At 39.9% G+C, this 20,225-nt stretch overlaps 1 protein-coding gene and 1 pseudogene across 3 annotated transcripts in view; both read left to right on the forward strand.

Moving 5' to 3' along the window:
• The first annotated feature begins 329 nt into the window (after positions 1–329).
• Positions 330–20,225, forward strand: part of BMS1 (BMS1 ribosome biogenesis factor) — a 52,071-nt gene continuing 32,175 nt past the window's right edge. Inside the window, exons 1-12 of one of the 3 annotated variants that reach the window (XM_053583649.1) lie at positions 330–437; positions 2,591–2,800; positions 3,623–3,813; positions 5,019–5,098; positions 8,978–9,166; positions 9,623–9,765; positions 10,438–10,559; positions 11,906–12,099; positions 13,089–13,228; positions 15,165–15,937; positions 16,134–16,235; positions 17,596–17,753. In XM_053583649.1, the coding sequence (XP_053439624.1) occupies positions 2,625–2,800; positions 3,623–3,813; positions 5,019–5,098; positions 8,978–9,166; positions 9,623–9,765; positions 10,438–10,559; positions 11,906–12,099; positions 13,089–13,228; positions 15,165–15,937; positions 16,134–16,235; positions 17,596–17,753 (2,268 nt within the window). In that variant the 5' untranslated portion in view covers positions 330–437; positions 2,591–2,624. Of the gene's footprint in view, positions 438–464; positions 593–2,590; positions 2,801–3,622; positions 3,814–5,018; positions 5,099–8,977; positions 9,167–9,622; positions 9,766–10,437; positions 10,560–11,905; positions 12,100–13,088; positions 13,229–15,164; positions 15,938–16,133; positions 16,236–17,595; positions 17,754–20,225 lie in introns of those variants that run through there. The other 2 variants (XM_053583647.1, XM_053583648.1) reach the window with 2 other exon arrangements.
• Positions 5,537–8,038, forward strand: LOC128582479 (ADP/ATP translocase 2-like; annotated as a pseudogene).

Genomic DNA, 20,225 nt, shown 5'->3' on the forward strand with positions numbered 1-20,225 from the left:
CCAGGTATATCCTCTTTAAGGATGAGCAAGCGGACTTCCATCGAGTGGCAGTCCACTGGGGGCATCGGGGAACGTGGTGCCCAGGGCTTTGTGAGGGCGCTACACGGTGACCCCAGGGTAACCAGGACTAAATGTGTCCTCTTTCGGCTTTTGTACCGCACCAAGTAACCACCGCCCGGACGCATAGTGGCCCTGGCCTTCGGCGGGGACTCGCTCCTGGGAGTCTCATTGCGGGATTTGTCGTGGGGCCTCTGCCGCGGTGGTCCGAGACCAGGGATTCCCGGGGTAGGACCTCCAGGTAGGACAAAACTCAGGATAACCACACCACGCCTACAGCGCCTGCGCCCGCACTCAGCCAATCACGAGTCTTCCTTCCGGGTCTCTGTTGAAAGTCGTCCCCCAAACGGTCTCTTTCTTTTCGGCTTCGTTTCCCGCCGGTGAGTCAGAGCGAAGGTCAATTTCCGTTTCCGGGCGTGCATGCGGGGCTGAGGAGTAGCGGTTGTGAACCGGGTAACTGCTGTAAGTTGCGAGAGGCAGCGGCGGGGTCCTGAGTCTGGAGCTGTGGGAGCATCACGAGTCGCGCGCGTGGAAGGTACCCCCCTCGGCCTTCCCGGACAGTCTTTGCTCCCAAGAGCGCCTCTTGGGCTGCACAGACATTTCGTTCCTGCCGGAGAGGTGTTCCGAGTTCGTTGGGAGAGAGGCGGAGTGAATTCTTGCAGAGATCCCAGGAGGGAGGGAAAGCAGTGTGGAGAGGTTTCATGGCAGGTGACTTACACCCAGAACCGCATCTGTTGACTCCAAATCGTACTTTCTTTTTTTCTCATTAAAAAGAAAGAGACATCTAAAATGTAGAAGAGAAATAATTTTTTTTTCTGAAATCACATAACTGTTTAGTTTAAAAGTTCGTAGAGCTTGACAGTTGTCATTCCCAGCCAGTGTTCTTGACACCGTACTGGTATACAACGATTTTCTATCTCCGCTGTTGTGTGTATTTTGGGGAGGCCACTGACTGATCTCTGCTACTGTAGCAGGCTGTGCAGTCTTCCGACGTGGCCCTAACTTCATATTTGGAAGATACTCGTTTGGATTTCCTCTACTAGCCAGATCATAGCTGTATCCATCTTCTAGCACAGTGCCTAGCACAACATAGGCAGATACAAATATTTATTAAACAAATAAATTCGGTACCTTAGTTGCATGAAGTGACACTCCCCTCTCCCCAGTCTTTGTAAACCAAGTCATTGAATTGCATGCAGTCTGATTTCCTTAAAAACTCACTAACCCATTGGTTCCCAATTTATGGGCCATCGATTCCTGGGAAGTTAAGAAATCACTGGAAGATTCTCTCCAAATCTGTGTGGTCTTCAGACTTCATCCAGAACCAATCGTATCTCACATAGTAGATATTACAGTTTTTAAAACATATATAGATGACTGTTGTAATTGAGGAGTTTTACAAAGTCATCAGGTGCTGAGATTAACCCTGTTCTCATGTTGGAGGGTCATTAAAATGATTTCTTTTCTTTCTTTCTTTTTTTTTTTTTGAGACAAGGTCTTGCTCTAGCTGCAGTGCGGTGGCATTATCATAGCTCACTGCAGCTTTGAACTCCTGGGTTCAAGAGATCCTTCTGCCTTATCCTCCTGAGTATCTGGGTGTACAGATATGCACTACCATTCCCAGCCAAAAATATTTTAAATTTTAATTAAAATTTAAGTTTTATTTTAAGTTAGGAAACTACTTTAGTCTAATTGACCTCTAGGCCTGAGGTTTCCTGTGTGGTGGCCACATTAAATTTAGAATTACATTAATTATAATTAAGTAAAAGTTTTATTTTGTTTTGTTTTTTTTTTTTTCATTTTCCCTGAGTACATTTTAAGTTCACATGAGCCATATGTGGTTAATGGTTACTGTATTGAAAAGTACAAGGCTGGATGTGGTGGTTCATGCCTATAATTCTAGTACTCTGGGAGATCAAGGTGGGATAAGTACTTGAGCTCAGGAGTTTGAGACCAGCCTGAGCAAGACCCAGATCTGTCTACCAAAAATAGAAAAAAATTACGTGGACGTGGTGGCATGCACATGTAGTCCCAGCTATTCGGAGGCTGAGGCAAAAGGATCACTTGAACCCAGGAGTTTAAGGTTAGTGAGATATGATGCCACTGTACTCTAGCCAGGGTGACAGAACAAGACTCTGTCTTAAAAAGAAAAGTACAGATATAGAATATTTACATCTTTGCAGAAATGGACACTCATGATGTTGACACTTAAAGTAACCTTAGCAGGGTGGTGCCTGTGGCTCAAAGGAGTAGGGCACTGGTTCCATATGCTGGAGGTGGTGAGTTCAAGCCCAGCCCCAGCCAAAAACTGCAAAAAGAAAAAAAAAAAAAGTAACCTTAGCAGAGGTAACTCATTTAACTTAATAGTGTGACAGAGAAGTGAAATTGGGGCTGATTAAGCAGTGTTTACTCCTATTGGGTGAACAAATGTCATCTCTTCATAAAGAAATAAGTGGAAGTTACTGTTTGTCCCTGGGTGTTGCCTAGATGTAAAGTGCTTCCCCCAGTTTCACCCCCACCTCCTTCCTTATAGGTTAGAGTTATTTGTGAATTGGTAAATAGCCACTATGGAGACTAAGGACCAAAAGAAACACAGAAAGAAAAACAGTGGGCCCAAAGCTGAGAAGAAAAAGAAACGACATCTACAGGACCTTCAACTTGGAGATGAAGAAGATGCCCGCAAGAGAAACCCCAAAGCTTTTTCAGTTCAGTCTGCTGTGCGGATGGCTCGATCCTTTCACAGGTATGTAGTGATTCTTACATTTGTTCTTTTTTAAGTAGTAGGAGCCTCTCACTGGTGACATTTGGACTTAGGAATCTAGTCCAGATACAAAGGACAGGGAGAGGTATGCAGTATGGCATCCACTGAAACCTGAGAAGCCTTCCCCATAGAAGCTGCTTTGCATCCACCATCTGCTCACTGGTTGGCAGTTTTTGCTGAAGGAAAAGAATTTATAGAGTTCCTAAGCTTTAAACAATTTCTGTGGTGATAAATGTGCTTTTTTCCCCCTGGATATGTTTTATATAGTTATAATATCAAATACTAAAATTATAATATTTAATACTAAAATAGCTTTATTTACTGAGTCCTTGCAATGTGCCTAGCAGTGTACTTGAAACATTATTGAATTAAAGTCTTCCAGTAGCCTTATGAAAATAGGAATTATTCTTGTTCTCATTTTATGGATAAGAAAACTAAGGTTCAGAGAGCAGGTTACCCACAGTCATCTAACCAGTAAGTAGGAGAGCCAAATTTAACTGCAAAACCTCTGCCTTGGTGTTTGCCTTTGGTTTCTTTTAAAGTCTTAAAATCAACTCATAAAACAATCAGATTTAAGGAGTGTATAATTAATTTTCACCTCTTTATAGAAGTCATCTTTTTATATCTTTACTGAGGACCAGTTTTTTGAATTGGGGCCAGAAATTAAAAATTAACAAGTAATTGTATTTATATTTATATATTGTCTGTTCTATTCTCTATAATATCTATATTTACAATGTTGGTACCTTTTATTCTCTTATATTTGAAAGTGAGTTTACTTTTTTAATTCTTTTTTACAAATAGGACTCAGGATCTGAAGACAAAAAAGCATCATATTCCAGTGGTTGATCGCACTCCACTCGAGCCCCCACCGATAGTGGTAGTGGTGATGGGGCCTCCAAAAGTTGGAAAGAGCACTTTGATACAGTGCCTTATTCGGAACTTTACTAGGCAGAAGTTGACTGAGATCAGAGGCCCTGTAACAATTGTGTCAGGTAAAAGGCATTGCTGCAGAGCTGGTGTGGCAGGTGTTGTCTTAGGGATTTGTGTGTCTTTGTTGTTTTCTTGAGTGGAAAATGTGTTAAGTAATATTGTCACATCATGTTTCCTCTGTTGTGCTTTTACTAGGTTGGGTGTAGCTTCAGAAAAGGATAGGTTCCTAGAGATGATGTAGATATTTATCTTATTTTGGCTGCTCTTTGACTTTGCCAAGTGTGTTCCTTGGAAAGGTTGGCAGGCCTACTTGCCATGAGCACATTCATTTAACATAGTACCTGTTATGTGCCAGGCATACCTGCTTGCCCTTACGAAGCCATATTCTTGCGGAAGTGAGAGAAAGTTTTCTTTTTCCTATGAGAATTTGTCTGCTTTGGGAGATGGTGACCTTTCTTGTGGGAAGATTCCCAAAATGGCAGTGAGAGAATCCGAAATCTTACTATAGCAATGATGTAGTTGGATTGAGGCTTTGCTTTATATTTAGAGTATCCTTATTTTCTTGACCATCTTTTTTAACAGTCATATAGAGGGAGTTACTGTTCCATGAATATTCTGTTATATTAGATTTGAAGATGTTTTTAACTATAGTGAGAGTATGGGAAATTTTGATAGGAGATAAAAGCACTGGGAGCCGGGCATGGTGGCACATGCCTATAATCCCAGCACTCTGGGAGACTGAGGCAGGTGGATTGCCTGAGCTCATGGGTTTGAGACCAGCTTGAGCAAGAGTAAGACCCTGTCTCTTAAAATAGTTGGGTGTTGTGGCAGGTGCCTGTCGTCCCAGCTGCTGGGGAGGCTGAGGCAAGAGAATCACTTGAGCCCAAGAGTTGGAGGTTGCCATGAGCTATGACACCATAGCACTCTACTGAGGACAACAAAGTGAGACTCTGTCTCAAAAAAAAAAAAAAAAAAGAGAGAGAGAGATAAAACATTGGCCTGCAGTTGAACAGTAGGATCATGGTTGTCACAAAGACCATCTAGTCAGAATTTTCCCTGTATGAACAGTTATTCATGTAGACTTTTGATATTATTTTGAACTTAAAGAGAACATAGGAAGAAAGTAAGATGAAATTTATAAAAATGAACTGCTGTTACACTCATATTTATGGTGTTTTACTGTATGCAATTAAAAAAGGATAAATAGAGTTAATAAATGGAGTCTTTCAGGGTTTTTTAAAAAAAAGTTTCATCTTTTCACTTATAGGTAAAAAGCGCAGACTCACCATTATTGAATGTGGATGCGACATTAATATGATGATTGATTTGGCTAAAGTAGCAGATCTGGTAAGTCAGCAGGGGCAGCCTGGGATGCTGATAGAGACTTACAGCGTTGTGGTAGGTTATTTATTCTGTGTTGAAGGTAAGAGAGTTTTTTTATTGTTAAAGGAATGGTGAGTATCATCAGGGGTACAATAGACGTGATTGAATTAGTAATAATAATTATCGTTATAATAATAGAATATGTACAGTGAAATGTGTTCTAAAATCTAAAAGCAAACCATAGGATAGAGAAAACCTTTAATGAAGATAGTTAGTAAGAGCTCACTAAAGTAGCCATATGTATGTATACGCAGGGCACTGTGCTGCTTTCTACAAATTTAGTTTACATAACCCCTAAGAATCTGTGAGGTAAGTAGGTATTATCTACAGTTTGCATATGATGAGATTGAGGCTCCTAGCAATTAAGTAACTTGTCAGAGGAAGGGACTCCTGCTCTTGACAATGTCAGAACCTCCGTTCTTAATGATTGTGGTAAAGTAAGTACATGGATTATCCTGAAGAAGTTTTATCAGAAAATGTTGACAGTACTCAACATATGGAAAACATGCAGCCTTAATTATGTTTACAGAAGTGGTAGCATTCATTATTTCTGATATTCCATTAACTGTCTTTTAAATTAGCCAAAGTAAAGTGAAATAAATCCAAAAAATTTAAGCCATATTGACCACATTGCAGAGCTGTTTGGTGACAAAGAGCTATAGATTTTATTCTTTGGCCCAGGAAGTGTCCTAAAATATAAAATAAAAAGTAATATAGATTTTAAAGCCATGTCACTTTAATGTCATAAAACTACTGTTTAAATTTTAAACATGTATGCTACCATTAGTAAAAATAAGTATTGTTAACACCAAGTAGTTATTAAATCTTATGTATTTGAAATGACTGAAATAGTTCAGCATGAAGTCATTAGTTTCTCTTATGTGTAAAATACAGCAAGTTGCTAATTTTAAGAGTGTATGTATAAGTGGATATGCCTTTTGTCTAAATCTTAAGATTTTAAAAAGAACACTCACATTTGGTAAATATTCAAATTATACTATGAAGTATATACTGTACATATCTCTTTTTTCCTTGCTCTAATCCCTGGTCTCTCAGTACTTGCTCAGAGCAGTATCCTTTTACATATGTAGAAATATATAACCCTTTAAAAACATAATTGTAGTATTATACACACTGTTCTGTGTTTTGCTTTTTTCACGTAGTGAATCTTGGAGGAATATAATCAGTAAATACTATAATTCAAACTTATTTTTTTGTTAAATTTATTTTTATTTTAATTTTTATTTCACAAAGATACTTTACCCAATTGCTACAAGCTATTAGATAGCTTATGAGAAAAAAAAAGTTCTCTTACATCTGGAAAATAAGACATTAAGAACAACCTGTGTTTCAAACAAAAGAAACCATAATTCTTCATTAGTTCTTTCAGTCCTACATAGTTAGTTCTCAACCTTATTCTTTTTAATGTAGTGTTCCATTGCATGGCTGTACTATAATTTAACCTGGCTTATGCTTTGCTCTGGATTGTCATAAAGCCTCCTAAGTGATGACAAAGGCACACTTAATACATGGGTTTGGGTGTATTGTGTGTGTGAGTACATTGGGGGAATAAATACAGATTTAGTTGACAAAGATTGGCAACCGAAGGATTGTTTGCTACTTATTCTTCCTGATCCTACAACCAATCGCTTGCTCCTTGGCACTCTGCAAGGTCAAATAGGGTGTTAGGATAGTCTGCCTGACCTTGGATTTGTTCCAGCAAATCCTGGCTTCCTGGCTTCCTGCTGCTTCCTGGCTCAGGCTGCGGTCTGCAGCAGCAGGTGTGCTTTCTCATAACACTCAGTAGCCTATCTTCATGTGTTCTGTGGTTTAGCATTGTGGATATTCTCTAGTATCCCATGGATGTTTCTGTTACTATTTTTTGTTATTTTTGTTAGCTCCAGAAAGATGCAAACAAATATGTCATTAATATCTAACCAAGAAGTGCCCACAGCCCCAGAATCAAAGCTGGTTCTCGGCCTAGTCCTGTCCTGCAGCTGCATGCCTCCTGTTTCCTTTCAACGTGACAGATGCTGCTGTGTCCTTCTTCAAGGACTTCCTGGCAGGTGGAGTGGCCGCGGCCATCTCCAAGACTGCAGTAGTGCCCATTGAGCAAGTCAAGCTGCTGCTGCAGGTACAGCATGCCAACAAGCAAATCACCACGGATAAGCCATACAAGGGCATTATAGATTGCATGGTCTGTATCTCCAAGGAACAGGGAGTGCTGTCCTTCTGGCATGGTAACCTGGCCAATGTCATCTGATACTTCCCCACCCATGCTCGCTCTATCTGCTTTCAGAGATAAATACAAGCAGATCTTCCTGGGTGGTATGGACAGGAGGACCCAGTTTTGGTGCTGCTTTGCAGGGAATCTGCCATCAGGTGGTGCTGCTGGGGCCACATCCTTGTATTTTGTGTACCCTCTTAATTTTGCTCGTACCCATCTAGTACTGATGTGAGTAAAGCTGAAGCGGAAAGGGAATACAGAGGCCTTGGTGACCGCCTGGTTAAGATGGGCTTAGGGGTCTGTACCAAGGCTTTAACGTGTTTGTCCAGGGTATTATCATCTACTGAGCTGCCTACTTGGATATCTGTGACACTGCGGAGGGAATGCTTCCAGATCCCAAGATTACTCACATCATCCAGTTGGATGATTGCATAGTCTGTCACTGCCGTTGTTGGGTTGATTTCCTATCCTTTTGACACTGTTCGCTGTCGCATGATGATAAAGTCAGGGCTCAAAGGAACTGACATCATGTACACTGGCATGACTGACTGCTGGAGGAAGATCTTCGTGATGAAGAAGGCAAAGCTTTTTTCAAGGGTGCATGGTCCAGTGTTCTCAGAGGCATGGGTGGTGCTTTTGTGCTCGTCTTATATGGTGAAATCAAGAAGTACACATAAGTTATTTCCTAGTTTCCCCCTGTGAACATGCATGTTGTATTATATAACATATCTTAAACATTCTTGACAGGCTTGTGGCTTGTTGATTTTAAAAAGTAAAATAAAGAATTTACTTACTGTGCTTTGAACTTTTTTGCAAATAATGTAAGTAATGGTCTTTAAAAATTTTTGCGGCACACTGCTTGAAAATCACTGGTTTAGAGCGAGACAAACATTGGCAAACATTTTCTGAACAAGGGCCAGATGGAAATGTATTAGGCTTTGTGGGTCATGTAGTTTTTTTTTTTTTTTTTTTTTTGCTTCATCAGCCGAAACAGCAGAAGGTATGATTTATTGTATACTGGTTACACTCAGCCACAAGCGAGAACAGAACGAGTCCAGGATGTCAGGTCCAGGGCAAGGGACCAATAGGATTGTTTTAGTGTGAACAAGGTGGGTCTCTTAGGGGTGGTCATGGTGATTGGATGGCGATGAGGTCTTAGATCCACTGAGAGCAAGTTCTAGACAGTAGCATGCAGTCCAGCAGCTTGTACTAGCCTCCTTAGCCTCTTGGCATTCCATGTTCCTTCTCTTGTGGCCTTCACGAGTGCACAACCAGGCGGTTTACTTGGACCTCTGCCTCATCTTTCTCCTTTTGCGCTTCAGCCTGCGCATTCGCTTCTTCCTCCACTTGGCTCTCATGGCGCGGAGGTTTCTAGAAAGATGGCGCTAAGGCCGAGAGCGGGTCATGTAGTTTTTGTTGCAACTACTTACCTCTGTATTAGTGCAAAAGTAGCCACAGACAATATGTAAATGAATTGATGTGGCTATTTTCCAATAAAACTTTTATTACAAAAACTAGTAATGGGCTGGTTTTGGCCCCCGGGCCATACTTTGCCAACCCTATGTAGATGTTCTGTTTTGGTATCTTACTTGAGAAATTACATGTTCTGTTTTTAGGTGTTGATGCTTATAGATGCCAGCTTTGGGTTTGAAATGGAAACGTTTGAGTTTCTAAACATCTGTCAGGTCCATGGCTTTCCGAAAATTATGGGAGTTCTCACCCACTTAGACTCCTTCAAGCATAACAAGCAACTAAAGAAGACAAAGAAGCGACTAAAACACAGATTCTGGACAGAAGTCTATCCGGTAGGAAGAGAAATAATTATTGGCCACTAACACTTAATTTTTCTTTAAAAATAGAATGAAGAGATATTAATAAACATCTCTGTAGGAGTCACTTCTTGAGTTTCCTTTATGTATCTATTCATAGTCCCTGTGCCAAAGGGTGTCTGACTCTCTTTTGGGGTTGAGATTTAATAGAGTATGCCAGAATTTTCTCTCAGTTAATAGGATTAGGCACTGCTAATCATTTCTGTGCTCAGAAGCCTCACTTACCACAGCCCAAATTGAGAATAGTCTACCTCTCTGAGGCCCTCATAAGATAAGTCCTGAAACAAGCCAGCAGGGCTCTGGAAGCATCTGGGCAGTGGCTTTGCAGAAGTCTCCCTTCTTAGGATTGCCTGTTATTTAGGACCTTATTTTGGTTTATATTAACAAGAATGTAATTGAAATTTAATTTTTAATTTTCTTTTAAATGTTTAGGGTGCCAAGCTATTCTACCTTTCGGGAATGGTTCACGGAGAATATCAAAATCAAGAAATTCACAATCTGGGCCGTTTTATTACAGTTATGAAATTTAGGCCTCTCACATGGCAAACTTCTCACCCTTATATCTTGGCAGACAGGTAAAAAGTGAATGTAAACTTTTTCTTCCTGGCCTATATGTATATAAAGGTAAAATGGTTAGAAGAACAGTGATAGCACTTATTTTGTGCCTATTTGAACAATTGTGGGGGGAAGTATAGTTGATGGAAAATGTCTATTTATCTCTTAAAGGTTCTGTGCCTTTGAGAGTAAATCATTTATGAGGTATTTAGATGTGTCTGCATCCTATTTTCAACCTTAGCTTTCAGCGATGCTATCTCTGTGCCCTGGTGCTCAAGTCATTCAAATATGTCTTGACTTTCCTTCATTTGTTCTTTTCTTTGTGTGATTTTCTCAGCTTGGCTTTCTCCATCCTTTCTCCACCTGCCAAAAATTCCAGATCACAGGCTGACCTTCATCTATAAGGAAGTTTCTGAATCTGTTCTTCACTTTTTCCTGTCCCCAATGGACATGATTTCTCTTTCTGGTGTCTTTATGAAGTGAATATAACTCACAGCCCAAGAGATATAATTGTGTGTTTGTTCTTTTTCCTGTGGTGAAAGATGAACTGTGTTTCCTTATTTCTGTATGGTCCAGTTTTCTGAACAACATGCTTAATGAACAAGAATATAATGAGTCATTGACACAAGGAGGGGAGGTATTGGAGCTTTTGATATTGATTTCTGCCATATGATTGAGTTTTATTTTTTTAGGATGGAAGATTTGACAAACCCAGAGGATATCCGAACAAACATCAAATGTGACCGAAAGGTGTTTCTTTATGGTTATTTAAGAGGCGCGCACTTGAAAAATAAAAGCCAAATTCACATGCCAGGTATCCTCTTGTCATAAAACATAACTAGAAATACATGTAGAATTCTTGGGGTGACTTAATTTCTTAGGAAAACTGAAAAATGACCAAACAAAGGATAGCTGTCTTGTTGGAGGTTATAAAACTACTTTTTTCTTACTTACGTGACTCTTCAGAAGCCACATGTCTTGTTCAGTTCTTTTTTTTTTTTTTTTTTTTTTTTTTTTGTGGTTTTTGGCCAGGCCTGGGTTTGAACCCACCACCTCCGGCATATGGGACCCGCGCCCTACTCCTTGAGCTACAGGTGCCACCCACATGTCTTGTTATGTGTCAGCCTGCAGAGCTGTTAGGTGGACCGAATCCCCTCTTCTCTGATCCTGGTGTTGTCTAGCTAGAGAGGCAGGGTTACGGTGTTGCATAATGCTGTTTTTTAGCACCATGGCTTCCAGGGGTGTCTAACCTTTTTTCTTTTCTACCTCACATTGGAAGAAAAAGAGTTGTCTTGGGCCACACATTAAATACACAAACACTAACGAAAGCTGATTAGCAAAAAAAAAGGCCCATGCATTCTTTCATAGTATCTGACACCACAGATAACCAAAGCAGTCCTCAGATCTTTTTTTTTTTTAAACTTTTATGACTGTTTCTTTTAATAATATATCAATATGAGATCTACTTAGAGTACTACCTACAAATACACATCTCTCACAGTACATTGAGAATATTAAGTTATTGAATACATTTTTTACTCCCATGACATCACACTTGGTAACACTAATAAGGTAGATTTTTTTTTTTTTATTGTTATGTTAGTGTATTAGTGCAATCAAGGGGTACATGTGCTGGTTTCATATACAATCTGAAACATTCCCATCAAACTTCAACACAGCCTTCATGGTATTTTCCTAGTTACTGTATGTAGGCATTTGTATTCTGCCTTTAGTAAGTTTCACCTGTACCCATTCCAAGATGCACTGTAGGTGTGGCCCCACCCATCACCCTCCCTCCACCTTAACCTCCCCCCTCCCTTCTCCTTCCTTGGCCCCTTCCCCATAGTCTTGTGCCATAGTTGGGCTATAGCCTTCATGTGACAGCCACAATTTAGCTTCATGGTAGGGTTGAGTACATGGATACTTTTTCTTCCATTCCTGAGATACCTTGCTAAGAAGAGTATGTTCCAGCTCCATCCATGTAAACATGAAAGAGATAAAGTCTCCATCTTTCTTTAAAGCAGTCCTTAAGTCTTTATACAGCCTATGGTCCTCAAGTTGAACACCCTTGGAAGGCTTTGAACTGTGGGGCCTTTTCACCAACAGTTGATACTTGTTGAATTGTCAGCTGAAGCTGGCTTCTGGGGTCCTGTTTTTCAGGTGTAGGAGATTTTGCTGTGAGTGACGTCAGTTTCCTCCCAGACCCCTGTGCTCTTCCTGAACAACAAAAGAAACGCTGTTTAAATGAGAAGGAGAAACTGGTTTACGCACCTCTCTCTGGAGTCGGTGGTGTGCTGTATGACAAAGATGCTGTCTATGTCGACCTTGGTGGCAGCCATGGTTTTCAGGCAGTGGTGAGACAAGAGTCTTAGCTCTGAATTCTCCTCATTGTCTCCTAATCTATTTTTTGTTACAGAAAGTAATCAGCCTTTATTTATTGAAACTTTTTATATTTATGATAAAGGCACATATGCAGATTGCAAATATACAGAATCTAATGAATACGTCCTTCAGTGTACCAAGCAGAAAGTAGAACTCCAGTCCTCTGTGCCTGTCTGATGTGTAGCTCCCAGTGTGGTCGTTGTGGCCAGTGCAGCACCTGTATAGCCTGTTCCTCTTTATACAAAATCAGTGTTTTCCAGCTCTTGGTCTTGTTTCTTTTTCTGATTCTGTTTTTCTATTCAGAATGGTCTCATTCTGGTTGTTTTTTTTTTTTTTTTTTTTTTTGAGACAGTCTCACTATGTCACCCTCCATAGAGTGCAGTGGTGTCTCAGCTCATAGCAACTTCAAACTCTTGGGCTTAAGTGATTCTCTTGCCTCAGCCTCCCAAGTAGCTGGGACTACAGGTACCTGCCACAACACCCAGCTATTTTTTTGTTGTAGTTGTCATTGTTTAGCAGGCCTGGGCTGGGATCGAACCTGCCTGCCTCAGTGTATGTGGCTGGCTCCCTAACCTCTGAGCTATGGACACTGAGCCTCTCATTCTGTTTGTTAAAATGAACTCCAGAGTTTTCTTAATTCTGAGATGGTATTTTGTTAGATTAAAATGATATTTTAAAATGCTAGAAAAGCCATCATTTCTGTAGCATTGGGACCTAAGTTTTTTTAGGTGTTTTGGCTATCAAGTTATATATATATATTCCATGAACTTTGGAAAAGCTTAATGAAGATGGAGATCAACTTCCAGCTTTGTTAAAAGAATTTTTTCTCTTCTTTTTGAGGCATTAACAAAGGTTCTCAGGAACTATGTTTAGAATAATTTTAAGAAACAGATTGTAACTAGTATGTTTCTCCAGAATGCTTGTGTATTCCTTACTTTCCCTTTCTTGGTGGCCTTGGCAGGACGAGGTGGGGCCCACCCATGAGCTGGTCCAGAGTCTCATTTCCACCCACTCCACCATTGATGCCAAGATGGCTTCAAGTAGAGTGACACTTTTTTCTGATTCGAAACCACTGGGGTCAGAAGATATAGATAACCCAGGGTAAGTCTGCTTTTTTCTTACTTAGGTGGCTTTCCAGAAGCCACATGTCTTTTCTCTGAAAGTTTTACTTAGATTACATTGTAATATTTCCTGTTGGTAGATTTCCACTGATGTATGGGCTTATGTAAATTATTTTTCAGTCTGGGTTGGGAATGTGTATGCCTTTATACATATTGTATGCAAAACATTGGTTTATGGTGTCCAGTAAAAATCAATCTGAAAATTATTTAGATTATCTAGCATGTAATTTATTATAATGTGCATAAACTGCTTAGCATGATGCCTTACAGATAAGTATTCACTAAAAGATTGCCATTATTGTAATCAATGTTACTATTACCTGTTTTTATTTTTGTATATTTTCCCAGTCATCTTTGTCTATGTGGGTACTCTTTTCTAACAGTTACATTTATAATATCTGTAGTATTTTTGTTCTTATCATTTCCTTTTTCTATATAGTCTTTATATAGTCATCTTTTTGTTAATGTTGTATCTAACTTATGGATTCAGTTGAGCTATTTTTAGTTTTTGCTAATTGATGCTTTCATAATTTTATGAATAGTTTTCATTTTAATCCATGGCTTTAGCATCTTTTTTATGTTGTTGTTGGAGACAGTGTCTTACTCTGTTGTCTGGGTTGGACTGCAGTGGGTATCATAACTCACTCAGCTTCAAACTCCTAGGCTCAAAGGATCTACCTGCTTTAGCCTCCCAAGTAGTTGAAACTATAGGCATATACCACCACACATGGCTAACTTTTCTGTTTTTTGTAGAGATGGAGTCTTGCAGTGTTGCTAAAGGGGGCCTGAAACTCTTGGCCTTAAGAGATCCTCCTGTCTCATCTTCCCAAAGCCCTGGGATTATAGGTGTGAGTCACTGTACCCAGCTAGTTTTAGCATCTTTATGATTCTTCTGTATCAATTATGGTATTGATGACTTCAAATGGTGATTTTGATCATCTGTCATCCCTTCTACATTATTGGCTGGCAATCTGTAACAAGAAGCTGTTTGTTTGTTTTTTGTTGTTGTTGCTTATCTGTTTGTATTTTGAGGCAGAGTCTTGCTCCGTTGCCCTGGCTAGAGTGCAGTGGCATCATCATAGCTCACTGTAAGCTCAGAACTCCAGGAATCCTCTAGCCTCACTCTACTGAGTAGCTGGGATTACAGGTGCACAGCCCCATCTCTGGCTAATTTTTCTGTTATTTGCAGAGACTGGATCTCATTCTTGTTCAGGGTAGTTTTGAACTCTTGAGCTCAAGAAATCCTTTCTCCTCAGCCTCCCCGAGTTTTAGGATTATAAGTGTGAGCCACTATATCTGGCCAACAAAGACTTCACCTCATTTCCCCATTTATTTCAGTATCACTGTTGACTAATGGACTTTTGTTTTATTCTGTGTGTTATTTTCCAACACTGTTATTATTCTTTTTGACGGATGTGTTGTCCCAGATTTGGCTGTGGGAGCCCTTACTCTGTCTCCTGTGTCCTTTCACCATGCCCCCATTAGTCTTTGAGTCCTTCTTGCTTTCTGACACAACAGGATGATCTAGGCTTACTTTGTCCTCTTTTTGCTTTGGGCCTGGAGTCAGCCAGTTTCTCTTAAGGATCATGTGTTTTCAACTTGGAATTTAATCAGCTTTCTGAAAGATCTAAGTACCAACTTCCCTCTGAGCAATTTTTTTCCAAAATTGAATTAAGAAAAGTTGTTATTCCTTTATTCTCTCTGTTTAAGTTCTTTTGAAGTGTGGCGTTAGGGAATTAAGCATGTTTGCTTATTAACTACTGCAATGTTTTATCAAATCATTTTTTTTGTACCATGCTGTCTTAAACCAGTCCTTGACATTTTTATTTCTTTGCATTTTATTGAATATGTTGCCTATTATGGAAGAAAGTCTTCCATAATAATTTAAACTATTTTGCATTTACTTGGTAACATAGGCTATGGATGCCAAAAGAAGAAAAGCAAATGGATGTGAAAACTGGTCGAGTGCGTCGGAAAGCCATTTTTGGAGATGAAGAAGATGAGTCTGGAGAGAGTGATGATGAAGATGATGATGAAATGTCTGAAGGTGACAAGTCAGAAAATGACTCAAGTGATGACACTACAGAAGGGGAGGAAGATGCTGAAATGACTGATAAATCTAAATATAGGACTGTTAAGGGTGTCAAGCGGCAGAAACTGGAGGGGTTGGAAGAAGACAGTGACTTGGATTTCCCAGCGTTTGCTGATAGTGATGATGACCTTGAGAGAAGCTCTGGGGAAGAAGGGGAAGTAGAGGAAGCTGAAGAAAGCAGTGAAGAAGAGGATGTCACTGCCAGAGGAGAGAGGGACATTTTAGAACTGAAGGCTGTTGAAGAAAGTGGTAAAATAGGAGCATTGCCAGCTAGTCATTGGGATGACTGTGTGAATCTGGAGAAGTCTTTGCCACTGGAAAAAGCGGCCCTCCCCACTTCTGATTCCGGTCACTGCACAGCTGAAGAGGTGTTTGCCTCTGAAGATGAATCCGAAGGAAGCTCCTCACTCAGTTCAGAGGAAGAGGACTCAGAAAATGAAGATGTTATTAGGAAAAAGCTTCCAAAGCCTTCTCAAGTGGGCAGTGGGCAGAAACGGGGGTCAGAGAATTTAATTAATGAAACCAGTGATATAGAAGATTTACTCAAAGAGGAAGAAGATTACAAGGAAGAAAATAACTATACCTCAGAAACTTCAGGTATGCTTAAATTTGATTGATTGCTACTCTAAACTTGGCACTCAAAATGCTGCTGTAAGTGGAATGTCTACATTTGCGGGGGGGGAGCGGGGGGACAGTTCTTGTTTTGAAGATTTTGTTAACTCTTCTAGTATATTTTGAAGCAAAGGAGGACAAGTAAACAGACCTAACTGGAGGCTGGCGTTGGTTGTTTCAGGTGCCCTCAAGTGGAAGGAAGACCTTTCCAGGAAGGCAGCTGAGGCCTTTCTGAGGCAGCAACAGACAACTCCAAACCTCCGGAAGCTCATTTATGGTGCAGGTAAGGAACTCCAGGTTAGAGCTAGAAATGTTTAGTTTCTTAGATTATTTTCTGAAAAGGAGAAGAGGGAGTTGGTTGGAGGATTGCACTGGTACTTTTGACATCCCTAAAGCTTGGCTGTCACATGTTATATTTGGCAGATTTTTCTTTTTTTTTTTTTGAGACAGGGTCTTACTGTGTTGCCTAGACTAGAGCATGGTGGCATGATCACAGGTCACTGCAACTTTCAACTCCTAGGCTCAAGTGATTCTCCTGCCTCCGCCTCCCAAAGTACTGGGATTACAAGCATGAGCCACTGCGCTTAGCTTACATTTGGCAGATGTCTTTAATCATAAGCTTATGAGTACTGCAGATCATATGAAATAGATTTACTGGTTTGCTATACTTTTTTTATTTTTTTGAGACAGTGTCTTACTATGTCGTCTTGTTACAGCTCACAGCAATCTCAAACTCTTGGGCTTAAGCAATTCTCTTGCCTCAGCCTTCCAAATAGCTGGGACTACAGGTGCCTGCCACAACGCCCAGCTATGTTTTGGTTGCAGTTGTCATTGTTTTTTAGCAGGCCCAGGCTGGGCTCGAACCTACCAGCCTCGGTGTATGTGGCTGGTGCCCTATTCATTGAGCTATGGGCGTTGAGCCTGCTATACATATTTTGATGCAGATACTATCCATTATGTCATATTGTATCCCCTATTTAAAAGTCCTTCATGAGAAATTTTTGTATAATTTTTGCCAGAAAATTATTTCTCTGTATAAAATAATCTTTTTTTTCCTCACTGAGAAGAAGAACCTGTATAACACATTCGTTCTCCCTTTTGCCTTTTTCCTCTGATTTTATGTTTTATTAAACTTGTCTGTAGGTTGTTTTTTGAAAAAATAATGCAAAAATAAATATAAAGTGGTGAGCTTTATGTTGTGTTCCCCTGTTACCAAAGCCACACGATTAGGTGGTGAGCATCAGATTAGAAGGTTGTGTGTGCTCGTTTTGATTCAGGTTTTGTTTACTGTTAGTGGTTAGAGATTCAAGACCCTAGAAAGAAAGTCTTCCATAGTAATTTAAAACTCTGCCTTTAAATGTCCCTTTCCTCTTCCAATCCCCAATATTCTTACTCTTCAGTGAACTTTTGTCTGCAGCCTTGCGGGACAGCAGGAATCCTCCAGACATGTCAAGCAGTAGTTTCCTGGCCTGTCTTCCCCTATGGCTGACCTGCTGTGTCTGTGGCTGACTTACTTTGGGCCATCATCATACCTACCCACAAACTTCAGTCCCCTGAGTTCTAAGATTGGCTTAGCTGGTTGAACATGAGTCATCTAAGGCTATAGTTTTGTTCCCACTTTTCCATCATGGTGGTCTATTTAGTGACAGAAGATAATGAAGAAGAAGATGGTGAATCTGGAGAAGAGCTTGGAGGATTGTTTCGTGTCAACCAGCCTGACAGAGAATGTAAACACAAGGCCGACTCTTTGGACTGCTCCAGATTTCCTGTGGAGGCACCCCATGATTGGGATTTAGAGGAGGTAAAGCGGAGTAGTATGTTTGACTTAGAAGAGAACTGGAGAATTGTTTCAAAAGATTATCTGATTTCAATATTGCTTACCTGTTCGTTTCTTATTTTTATAAGATAACAGGTTATTTTCACAGATACTATGGTGGATATTACATGTAGTCTAAGCCATAGCATATTTTAATTTTAGTTAGACCATGTATGTGTGTTAATGGAGAAAAGAAAGATGTTTAGCTTTTACTATGGATAGTGTTAATCTTTGTTTTGGAGCATCACGTGTAAGTTTTTAGACATTTGAAATATTTTACATCCTTAATTTATATTTATAGTTTCTATTACTTCTAACCCCCCCAAAAATCTATGATACCTATAAAATTCTTCTCCCAGATCACCACTCTCTAGTTCCATTGGAATTCATTTAGTTCTCAAACTTGCCAAGTCTTAATCCCATCTTAGACCTTTTCCCCTTCTATTTTCTTTTCTGGCATGTTCTTCTGATCTTAAGGTGGTTCCTTTTGTTGTTCAGTTTAACTTAGATGTCATTTCTCGGGCCCAATATCATATTATCTAGTGTAATTTGATTCACTAGGCAGCACTTAATGTACTTGGTAAGATTTTATTTAACCATTTAAAGAATTTTTAGAGATGGGGTTTTGTGGTTTTTTTTAAAGAGACAGAGTCTTACTTTATCACCCCAGTAGAGTGCTGTGGTGTCACAGCTCACAGCAACCTCCAACTCATGGGCTTAGGTGATTCTCTTGCCTCAGCCTCCGAAGTAACTGGGACTACATGGGCCCACCACAACACCCAGCTATTTTTTTGTTGCAGTTTGGCCAGGGCAGAGTTCAAACCTCAGTATATGGGGCTAGTGCCCTACCTACCCACTGAGCCACAGGTGCTGCCCAGAGATGGGGTCTTGCTTAGCTGCCCAGCCGAGTCTTGAACTGGGCTAAAGTGATCCTTCCACCTCAGTCCTCTGAGGAGATTATAGGCATGAGCCACCGTGCCCGTGTAACTTTTTTATGGTGAGATTTAATATGGATCTATATCCATATTAAAGTCTACACAAAAATAACTGTTTAACTAAATAAATTGCTAGAGGGTGGATACCCATGTAACCACCACTCTGATCAAGAAATGAAGCATTGCTGTTGCCCAGCAGTGCTGTGTGTGATCATCCCAGCTATAGTCCTTTTCTTCCTTGTGGAAGGAACCATGATTCACACTCTTGTGAGCATTTCCTTTTGTCATAATTTGATCTTCAACATTTGTATCACTAAACACCACTGTTTACTTTTACTTGGTTTTTATTATTGTTTTTCACTCTGCCTTTTAAATTTCTTAATTGTTAATCCTCCTCCCCTTTTCTTTTAAGTTAGATACTATTTCTTTAAGATACTAAATATTAGGCTCAGCACCCATAGCTCAGTGGTCAGGGTGCCGGCCACACACACTGGAGCTGGTAGGTTTGAACCCGGCCCTGGCCTGCTAAACAACAGTGACAACTGCAACAAAAAAAGTAGCCAGATGTTGTGGCAGGTGCCTATAGTACCAGCTACTTGGGAGGCTGAGGCAAGAGAGTTGCTTAAGCCCAGGAGTTTGAGGTTGCCATGAGTTGTGACACCCTGTACCCTACTGAGGGTGACATAGTGAGAATCTGTCTCAAAAAAAAAAAAAAAAAGATACTAAATGTTATATTTGATAAGTACAGTTTATCCTTGTGTGTAGTTTATTAGGTTCTTTCCTCGGTATTTCCTGTAAATTGGTAAGTAACGATTTATGTAGACGTTTCTGTGATGTAGAAATGTTGTGTATCAGAGCTGTGGCTACTTGTAACTATTGAGCACTTTAAATGTGGCTAGTGCGACTGGAGAACTAAACTTTAATTTGTTTGGACATTAGTTTGAGATTAATTTAAATAGCCGTATGGTTGTAGTTACCCAATGGACAAAACATATAAAAGTCTGGTAGGATTTAGGTTCGATTTTTACTTTTGGCAACACTATTTTTTCAGTTGACGGTGTTTTTTCATTAGGAGGCACATAAAGTCTAGTTGTCTGCGTGATATTAGCAGTTATTGCTGCTCAATGCCTAGAACCCTATTAGTTTCTTAAGAATGGTGATGTTCTGTTCAATTGTTTATCTTTGCTTATTAGCTAGAATACTTTTTTGCAAAGAAACTTCCCAATATCTACTATTTGGTTGCCCAGTTACATATAAGCAGGATAAAAAGTTGATTTTTTTTTTTAATGCTGGATTAAAAAAAATAAAATTTGGACTGATTCTCCAAAGGTGTCTTTTTTTTTTTTTTTAAATATCTTATGAAGTCATATGCTTGATTCTACTGGACGTGTTATCCTTATTCATATTGGTCACATCTATAGCTGGTGGGAATCTCTTCATGTTGGCTCCTGCGTCCTTTTGACATGATACTGGTCAGTCTTCATGGCTTCTGTTGGCTTCTGTGCTCTGTGATGGAGTAAAA

Source organism: Nycticebus coucang, chromosome 3 (genome assembly GCF_027406575.1).
Source record: "Nycticebus coucang isolate mNycCou1 chromosome 3, mNycCou1.pri, whole genome shotgun sequence".
In the NCBI taxonomy this organism is placed as follows: domain Eukaryota; kingdom Metazoa; phylum Chordata; class Mammalia; order Primates; family Lorisidae; genus Nycticebus; species Nycticebus coucang.